Below are 10,286 nucleotides of genomic sequence, written 5' to 3'. Positions count from 1 at the left end.
CACACACACACACACACACACACACACACACACACACACACACACTTCCTCCTTTCGAGAGTCCTGTGATGACCCCAAACACTTCCTGTATCTCCACTACAGTCTGGAGTTGAGCTATACACACTCAGCCACAGCTCACCTTCCTGGGCCCTGGGCCCTACAAGTGCTGCTTTTCACTACTTCCTCTCTGCTCCTCCTCTCACTGGGGAAACCTGTTGGAAGGCTCTTCAGGACTCCCAGTTACAGAAGTAGGTGGCAGAACCAGCTCAAAACAACCTTGACTGAGTGCCTGGGGTTAGTTTTAAGAATAGGAAGAGGGGACTTCCTATAGGTCAAATTCAAGTATAGGCGGCTGCTTTTCTGTGTTCTATGAGCTAAGTCAGCCACTTAAAATGCATCTTGTCATGGATATCTCAGCATATCATAATTGACATCTAGATAAGTGAGCCCTAATGAAACATCACAGTCCATGACTACTTCCAGAACTTGGAAATTTCTAAATCAAATGCAGCATTAACCATATTTCCCCCATGCTCTTTTCTAACCCAGTATTGAAAAGGGACTGTTTATTTTAAAAACTGAAAAGTTATAAGACAGGCTCCTTGTGTTTTCCCTGATTCCTATTACCGTACACATAAACAGAATCAGGCACATGTATAATAAAGCAACACCCACCCTGTAGATACTCCCTAAGAAAGAAAAAAAATGTAGCTGGCTCCTGTACGAATCACTAACAAGACGGAAGCTGACTCACTATCTCAGTTACTTATTTTGTAACCGGTATATACTCCTGAAAGCCAGCCAGTGGGGTGATCCGGCCAGCCCTTCTCAGTGTCCTAGCTGGTTCTCACCTCCTTAAGAAAAGGAGACCCTCCAGTGGTGCGGGAGTCGTCCCCCCCCCACCCAGCTGAGTGATCCTCTTTCTCTCCTGCTTATCCAAACCCAGGTCTTCCCAGATTTTCCTTCTGTAGTCATCCACTATCTCCTTTTAGAAAACTTAAAAGGGAAAAGTCTGCAGGTACTGGAGAGAGAATCTGCTGCTCAGAATTACTTTGTTTCAGGCTAAAGAGCTTTTCCAGAAAACGATCACCCGTGGGTCCCAGTCACCGGGGCTGTGGGTTCTCTGGCTGGGAGCAGTGATCCTCTGCGCTAGGCAGAAGTGCAACAGATGAGACTTTTTTTTTTTGAACAAAGTTGATTTTATTTTATTTATTATTTTTTTTTTAGATTTTATTTATTTATTTGACAGAGAGAGACCACAAGCAGGCAGAGAGGCAGGCAGAGAGAGAGAGAAAGAGAGGGAAGCAGGCTCCCTGCCAAGCAGAGAGCCCGATGCGGGACTCGATCCCAGGACCCTGAGATCATGACCTGAGCCGAAGGCAGCGGCTTAACCCACTGAGCCACCCAAGCACCCCAGATGAGACTTTTTAAATTGCTTCCATTTCACTTAGAATTGAGGTTTGCGTGGTCATGTGACTTTTTGTAACATCTGTTTTTTTTTTTTCTGGCAAACTACTCAGGTCTGGGAAGCCAGTTAGAGGCCCAGTGTGCCATGTAGGTGGTAGAGGATACAAAGTCACATGCACGTATTTTATTTGGTTTTAAGCAAACCCAGTACCAAAGCTAATGGAAGCTTTTTGTTTCATTGTCCTGATTACCCCAGAGCTGCTGGGACAGAGACATAAAGAAATTGAAGGCAAAGGTGAAAACATTGTTGGGAACACGACCTAAAATCAGGCAAGGACCTTTCTGACGAAGTCAGAATTGGCTGTTTTTACCTGTGTGGCTTAGGGTGGACTAGCAGAACCAGGTATAAACTGCCCCCTGCTGCCTGACACAGAGAAGTGCATTTAAAAATGTCCGCCTTTTTAAAAGGAATCCTCCTATTCTCAAATGCCTCTGTGAACGGAAAAGAAACGGGATAACTTACAGCCTGCAGACTCACACAAGCCATAGACATCACAGGTCACCTAATGCTCTCCAAGGTGAAGCTGAAGGGAGTTAAAGGCAGCTCTTGTGAAAAGTGCCAGGTCCCGGGGCTTGGAAGTCTGCCTCAGTACCCCATCTGCAGCCTTGTTCCAGCAGCATCTATGGTACCCGGGAGCTTGTTAGAAATGCAGGTTCCCAGGGCCCCGCCCTCGGTCTTCCAACTGAGACTCTGCCCATCGACAAGAACCCGGGTGATTCATATGCACCCTTAGGAGTGAGAAGCCCTGAGCATAATAACTTCAGAAGGAGCTTCCCCCGTGGAAAAGAGCCTCTAGCCCCAAAGGATCACACTGAATTCAGTTTGAACAGGGGATAAACACAACCCGGTCGATGAGTTTGATCCTCTGTGAAGGTCACGATTGCCTTATGTCCTTCTTTTCTTAACGCATCCCTTTTACACAGCTCACCCATCACTAGCCTTTTAACTTGCGGTAGTTCACGTTATTGGCCGTGGTTCAGCAGCCGCTGGTGTTTGCCAAGCAGTCCCCTTAAAAATCGGTCTGTCCCAGGGGTGTCTGGGTGGCTCAGTGGGTTAAAGTCTCTGCCTTGAGTTCAGGTCATGATCCCAGAGTCCTGGGATCGAGCCCCGAATCGGGCTTTCTGCTCAGCAGGGAGCCTGCTTTCCCCACCTCTCTCTCTGCTGCCTCTCTGCCTACTTGTGATCTCTGTCTGTCAAGTAAATAAATAAAATCTTTAAAAAAAAAAAAATCCGTCTGTCCCAGCAAGTTCACGACAGGCGTAGCTCTGATCTCGGGCAGCATCTGTGTCTGTCGTCGTCCTCCCGTGCTGCGGTCTTCTCTCTCCCTCCGTACACCTGCTGCTACTGTTGTTTAAGAGTAGCAACTTGACCCGTTGTCAGTCTGTTGCTAACCCAGAGTGTTCTTTTCTGCGCCAGGTCAGGGAAGAGTGCCGGCTCCTGAACGCCCCTCCTGTTCCGCCCCGAAGCGCAAAGCCTTTGTCCACAAGCCCCTCCGTCCCTCCTCGCACAGCCAAGCCAGCGCGGCAGCAGACTCGCTCTCCCAGCCCCACCTTGTCCTACTATTCTTCAGGGCTGCACGACATGTAAGTCTTCACGCAGGGACGTGTCTTCTTGTCAGCCAGCTCACCGGGTCTTGAGAACAGTGTCAAGGTAGCCGCAGCCTAGGCAGGAGGAGGTGGGAGAGGAAATGTCCTTTGAATGCAGAGGAACTTCACTGAAAAAGCACGATGGGGCCCCTGTTAGTTTCAGGTTAGAATGGAAGAGCCAGGGTCCTGGGAAGAAAAGAAACCACAGTATATGTGAGAAACTCCGTGATAAAGGCCAACTAGATTCTCTTTAAAGCAAGCCGCGGGGTGCCACCAGCTCCCTCAGACCAGCATCTTGTTCTTTCCACTCCCACTTCTGCACGAGCAGACAGACAGCACCTTCAGCGGGGACCTGCAGTAGAAAGGGTCCTGTTGGCTCTGCTCTGCCTTTCCACCCAGTATGGGAGTCCCTTCTTGACCGCGGCGGTCTGATAGCCATTCGCTTCTGTCTGGGTCCTTCCAGAGCTGTGAGCTCCTTCTTTTGCACCGCAGTTCATTCCGTGGTTGGCAAACGCCCGTGATGTTTTGGTAATCTTTCCCTATACCCAGTTGAATCTATCTCCACGTAACTTACAACTGTTTCTTACATCTAGAAAAAAAAAAATAAATAAATAGATCCTCCCTGCTTCTCTTTGTCAGCCCATGGATGATTTGAAGTCGGCTAAGATGTAAGTCTTCTCTTCTCCAAAGAGATCGCCTCAGTTCTGCCAGCTGTTTGGTCTGGCATCGCTGCCCGGTTGGTCCCCCATCAGCCTGGTCACCCCACCTCTGAGCACAGCCTGGCTTCCCTGACACTCTTACAATGTGGCACCCAAGCTGAATGCACCATTCCATATATGGTCTTCACCATTTAAAATAGCTCTCTTTTGCATTATTTTTTGTTGTTGTTCTCTGGACGTTTAAATCCTGATGCTAGTTTGACTCAGTTGAATGGAAGCCAAGGCAAGCATTGTGTTTGATGCATTTCTTCTCACTTCCGACTTTGGGATAGAAATAGAGTCCTCGGTGCTGGTGCTGTGTTCTTGCCCCCTGGCACAGGGAGGCATGAGGCCCCCCTTTGTAGCTCTGATGCCACCCTGACCCGCTGGAGGCATTACTCATCATTTACATGACCTGTTGGGGTCATATGGGGGTAAGCCTCAACACGGCTTAAGAATTTTTCTCATCGTAAAGATCCAGGCACCCTACTCACCGTGATTTTCTTGTTAGTTTAAAAAAAAAAAAATTATTTGTCACTTCTACTATAACCTTTTAAATCATTATAATTCACAAATCTGTGTAATTATTGGTATATTTTGGTAACTTACAGACTTTTTTTTTTTTAAAACCCGGTGAAGTTAGCAGGTGCTTGATCGAATTCATGATAAGTAATACTGTATTTTCCTTCCTAGCTGTCCTTTTCTGTTCAGAAGTGACATCTGGGGGATCAGGGTCGGCTCGATATTTGGCTTTTCCTTTTGACTCACCTCCCTTTCTGTGTTTGCTCTTAAGCAGCGTTCCTAAAAGCGACACAAGTCCTCCCGAAAGCGCTCCTGTGTCCTGCTACCCCTGTAACCGTGTGAAAACGGAGTCCATGGACCTCAAGTCCCCGATGGGAAGTCCCTCTGCTGACACGCTCTCCTCCAGGCTCTCGTGGCCCAACCATTACTCGGGAGCGGCAGAGAGCCAGACCAGGAGTGACTTCCTGCTGGGTCCCAGCAGGAGCTACAGTTACCCCAGACAGAAGACGCCAGGCACACCAAAGAGAAACTGCCCAGCACCCTTTGATTTGGACGGCCTTGAGCTCTCGGCCAGTCCGCCCGGCTCCATCACTTCAGAATTCAGCGGCAGCATCTCCGCCTGTCCCAAGTCAGCCAGCTACTCTGTGGAGAGCACAGATGAGAAAATTCTGGCTGCTGACATGACCAAGCAGAGTATTTCATGCCCTGCCTTACCCCCCAGGGCTCCCAAACCCGTGGAAGAGAAAACCGCCTCGGACACTTCTCCTTTGCCTCTGAAAATTGATGGTGCTGAGGAAGACCCCAAGTCTGGGTCACCGGACCTCTCTGAGGACCAGTACTTTGTTAAAAAGGGCATGCAGGACATCTTCTCCGTCGCCTACCCTTTCGCATCTCCGCTCCACCTCCAGCTAGCCCCCAGGTCCTGTGGCGATGGCTCCCCATGGCAGCCGCCTGCGGACCTGTCGGGACTCTCCATAGAAGAAGTGGCCAAGTCGTTACGGTTTATTGGTTTGTCTGAAGATGTCATATCATTCTTCGTTACTGAGAAGATCGATGGGAATTTGCTCGTTCAGCTGACCGAAGAAATCCTCTCCGAGGATTTCAAATTGAGCAAACTGCAGGTGAAGAAAATAATGCAATTCATTAATGGCTGGAGGCCCAAAATATAGCCAAATAACCCCAGCTAGCATTGAACAAAACGAACAAATATGTGTGCTAGAAGGGGTGGGCTGGAACACAATTCCATGTTTTTTTGCACTAGAAACCTTCTCTGTAAATAGGGATAAGAGAAACTCTTACTATGCAGATTACGTTTTTGAATGGTGAACAGGCTATTTTGTACATCAATAAAAATGCTGTACAGAACACTTAGAGGTGTGCCTTGTACATCACTCAACACTCAACAGCTGCTAAAAGACAAAAGGCATGTGCAGAGAAGTAATTCTCACCCAAGGAGGTTTATGTGAAAAGGTATGATATTTATTACAAAATAGCCAAAGCTGAAAACTGTAAGAATCAAAACAAACAAACAAAACTTAAAAAAACAAAAAACAAAAAACACTTTTTGAACAACAGTTCTCTCCTTTGGGGAAATCGACTTTAGACAATTAACTGTCCTGTGCTCTGTCGTTTGGATTGCTCAGTGCTAATCGTTTTACTCTTGTGCCTGAAAATGTTAGTGATATGAAATGACACTTTACTGTTTGTTATATGCTTGGTGGGGATCTTTTCATCAAGAGACATTTTCCAAAAGTCATGTGTTGATAGAGGATATATGAAATAATACAAATCATGACCACAATAATTTATCTATAACTACTGCTGATTTTATTGAGCAGTGGGGAAAAAAAAAACCCTGATATTTTAGATAACATCTGTTCACTTTCAAAAATTTGGGTTTGGGGCTGTTAACTAAGTTGACTATTTTAGGAAGAGTGGACAGAATGATTCCAAAGATCCTCAGAACCCTTCCCCTCAAAGCTCAGTCTGACTCCGCTTCATCATGGAAAGCCTGGAAGAACTCAGTAGAGGGGTCTGTATTAAAGAATTAAATTTGATTGTAAGCCCAAGGGCGGTGGTTTGCTTATAATAATACTTGCATGCCGATGTCTGGGAAAATGATAGTTTCTTGTCAGGGGGTAATTCATCTCCGGTTTGAGGGTCATCTTTTTTCCTGGTGTCTAACAGTGAAAGGTCTGAAGAGTGTTTCTCAGAGCATGTTAGGTATCCAATGCTTGGCTTCAGGAGAGCTCAGAAATCAGACTTATTAGGACCTTCATCTTTTGAGTAAATTTTTATAAAGTATTAGTAAGTACACTTGATTTGTTCATAAAACTCTTCTTCCATCTCTTCCAAAGAAAACACATTATTACCATAATTTTATTCCAAGAATTCCAGGACATGATTCTGACAGTTCTTGCCAAATGTGATTGAATAGTCCAAAATATAATGGCCTCATCATCCTTGTTGACTTTTTGGAGGAATGTAAATCTTAGAAAAGTTCTAGTTCTCCGAGCCAGTCGCCAGCACTAGCCCTGCCTGCCCCCCAGCCTGATTCTGGACGTGCAGACATCTGTGACTGACGTCAGCCAACCGGGGGCCACTAGGACTTGCAGGATTGGCTTCTAGCTTCTTCCCCACTCTTCCTGCTCACCAAAATAAATGCACAAGGGGAAAGACAAGACCCATGGTAACAGAACACGCAGGATGCAATATGCCTTTATTTCTTGACATTAATGATGCTCTCAGTTCTGATTTAGAATTGAGGTGAACTAACACCTCTTTTCATTTTACATCCTTGATCTTTTTTTAAGCATTCCTTCCTTCTCTTAACATATCTCCCAAAATGTAAACACTCTAGGTAAAATGTATCCCATAAAGAGAAACTGAAGCGCCCCTTCAGAAGTAGCCAAAAAATCTAGATGGAAGTTTCCGGTCCTGCGCTCCCGTGACATGAGACCTGCCCTCAGTGACTTTCATGGTTAAGAAACATCCTTCTGTGTGAACAGCCATTTCTCTAGCAATGTTAACCTATCAGCACTTTCTTTTAAAATAAAAACAGGTTGCAGTTGAAATGTTGCACTCCCCCCCCCCCCCCCCCAGCAAATTTTTGCTGAATCTGCTTTTAAGCACCTGACCCTTGGACACAATTCTCGAATTCAGGTGCGGGGAACACAGTGGGTTTGGGTTTACTCTGAAGGCTGCCCCCCATGAACAGTTGACTCTTTGTGTGTTTCTCTTTCCTTTTTTTTTTTGTTTCTTCTTTGCAAAAACTCGACACAAATAGTTTCTGGTTTTCGTCCGGGCATGTTTATATCAAGTTTGTATTGGTGGCAACGCAGACACTACTTGGGGGCAGGCTCTAGGGGGCAGGCGCTAGGCCCTTTGGGTCATGTATTCAGATTTGTTGAGCACCTTTTATTGCCAGGCACTGTGCTGGTATGACTCGACAATGCTGGGGGCGAGGGGGAAGCCCTCTTGGAGCTCATAATGTTTATATTTAAAATCACAGTTGCTGAGACTGCATATGTGTGAGTAAGAGAGACGCGAAATGGAGAGTTAAGTGTGTTCTGTCTTTAAAGAATCCACAGATGGAAGAAATGGCAGCCTCTGTGAAAGGGGTAAAAAAAATCAACACCATGTGATCGTGAAAACTTGGACTATGTTGGAGGCAGAAAGTATCTCGGACTCCCACTGGCTAATGTTCTCTTTTGCTGATTGGGAATGTTTAACTGTGGTAACTATCTTCTGGCATCTCTAAAGGCACAGATAGGCGTAGTTGCCATTCCTGAGCTGAACACTAGTCTGTAGAGGACCTTGGCACCCTGACTAGACACGGCACACGTAGGCAGAGAGAGTCGCGGCAAGAACCGCAGTGTGGGGGTCATCAGGAAACGGCCTTTCCCTTCAGAGAGCTGCAGTTTCGCAGGGAGAAACGATGTTATAACGATCCCCAGAAGCAGAATTTTTTGTAACCAACCAGGTCAAGACTGAGCATTTTCTGGCAGGTTCCCTGCAGTCAGTGTGGTGACCGTGGGGCTTGGGGGAAAGTGTGTCTAAACAGGACCCTTCTTGTGGTTTCATGGCCCCCATCAGAAGAGAAAATCAGCAGTAAGCCAAACCAAGCAGCTTAAGTGTAAGATATGAACCTGACTCACGCTGGAAGGGAGAACTCATACACTCCCAGACCGGTTCTTTCTCAAAACCTTGTAAACGCCGGCACGTTCTCCTTGAAGTTGAGCTGCTCAACTTTATGAACTGTGAAATTTACATTTATACTCTTTCAACCCACATGTACCATTCAAGTTTATGAAGCTGCCCATTCGACTAAATTGCCGTGTTTATTCTTGTCTCATGTAGAAATAAAACAATCTTACGGGAAACTGTTATGACAATCCATTCCAACTGTTTTCAGACACAGGCATAAACACCCTCTGCTCACATTCCAGAACCACCTGCCCACTATCCGTACAACTCCTTGAGAAGTTCAGGGATTGGATGTGGACGGAGAGAGGGTCCTTCATTTTCCAAACACTTTGTGTAACAAGTCACTACTCATCCTGTCTAAAGACCATAAAATTAACATTGTGAATAACCAACTGCAAAACAAAACAGTTCTCCAAAGTACCTCGTGAACCATTTAGAGGAAATTTCAACATCAGTCCCCCAGAAAAGTTAAATTTGCTGTTGGACACACAAGACTTTCAGAAACTATGACCCTTCTGTCAATGCCCACTCTTTATCTAGTAAATAAAGGCAATGGGCTCCTAGGGCAAGAAGAGGAAAATGCCCAGAGTGCAAATGATGGAAAGTAAGATTTTTTATGCTGTGGGGTTGTCATGTTGTGGAATTCTCCTGGCCCCTTCTTGTCCAGTCCCACTGCAGTTTAGTCTTTAAAACTTGGTGTTTTAAAATGTATCTCGTTGTGAAAACCAGAAACAAGGGGTAAACGTGATTTCAGTTAAAACTGTGTACAAATATCTTATGTAATTTTGCTGCTCTGTCTCATTTTTAGGCTATGAATTTTGTAATGAGCTTATCAGATTACAAATTTCCTTTGTTTACAATCTCATGTAGTCGGGCTCAGATCGTTTCTTAGCTATCAGCCTCTTGTCCCATTTTCGTATTAAGTTCCATTTAAAATGCTGTTTAAGCTAAGCCTGAAACTTCAACTCAATTAATTAAAAATTAGGAGAGTGTTCCTTGATTGAAATGGAAAGGGTATATTCTTTTCGAAGAATTTTGTAACTGTCTTTATAGGTACTTTGCTTGGAAAACCGCGGGGGTGTTAACTACGAGTTAATGGTTGTATTACTTTCCAGAGCATTATCTAATGGGCCCAATGTGTACCTCAAGAGAAACATAGTATGTTATGTCTAAAAAAAATTCATTGTTGATTTAAATGGTTCCAAAATGTCTATAAATAAAGAAAATTTAAAAGTTGCTCCTCTTGCTGTTCCTCAGTGAGTCGGACCTAGTGCATAGTTTTCTAGAACTTTCTTCCCCATCCTCATGAAGGAGATGAGAAGGCATCTGAAAGGAATTTTAATGCCACAAGCCCATTCCACACTAAGAGATAGAAGACAATGGCTATCGTACAAAGAAGAAGCTGGGAACCAGGTCACCTGACGGCATTCAAAGAAAACCCAGTACCTGTGTGGTCAGGAGTTAGAACAAAAGACAAATACAGGTGAGCTTTAAGAAAAAAGAAAAATCCATGTTTGTGTGGGAAAGAAACAAAACACACTCCTCACTTTTAGGTTTATATATTGTTGAATTTATGTAATTACAGGCCCTGTAAGCGGTGAGAGAGATGGTGGTGGGCACTAGAGAAAGTCATGAGTCTTCATCTTGCTGCAACATCCACCAGTTTTACAAAGAAGCTGTCAAATGGCAAGTGGGGGTTGCTTACGAGAGCTTCCATTTTACTCGAAATAGCATGAAATAGCTTCAGACCATTTTATGGAGAGACTTTGGGGGAGGGTCAAAAGAGCTTAGAGGACAGAAAGAACC

At 45.1% G+C, this 10,286-nt stretch overlaps 1 protein-coding gene across 2 annotated transcripts in view; it reads left to right on the top strand.

The window, feature by feature from the left end:
- Positions 1–9,716, top strand: part of GAREM1 (GRB2 associated regulator of MAPK1 subtype 1) — a 206,213-nt gene extending 196,497 nt beyond the window's left edge. Inside the window, exons 5-6 of one of the 2 annotated variants that reach the window (XM_059409418.1) lie at positions 2,885–3,051; positions 4,549–9,716. In XM_059409418.1, coding sequence (XP_059265401.1) covers positions 2,885–3,051; positions 4,549–5,443 — 1,062 coding nt within the window. In that variant the 3' untranslated portion in view covers positions 5,444–9,716. Of the gene's footprint in view, positions 1–2,884; positions 3,052–4,545 lie in introns of both variants that reach the window. The other variant, XM_059409417.1, reaches the window with a different exon arrangement.
- Positions 9,717–10,286: the final 570 nt, after the last annotated feature.

Source organism: Mustela nigripes, chromosome 8 (genome assembly GCF_022355385.1).
Source record: "Mustela nigripes isolate SB6536 chromosome 8, MUSNIG.SB6536, whole genome shotgun sequence".
NCBI lineage: Eukaryota > Metazoa > Chordata > Mammalia > Carnivora > Mustelidae > Mustela > Mustela nigripes.
Note: the sequence above shows the minus strand (reverse complement) of the source record. Positions and strands in the feature narration are given on the sequence as shown.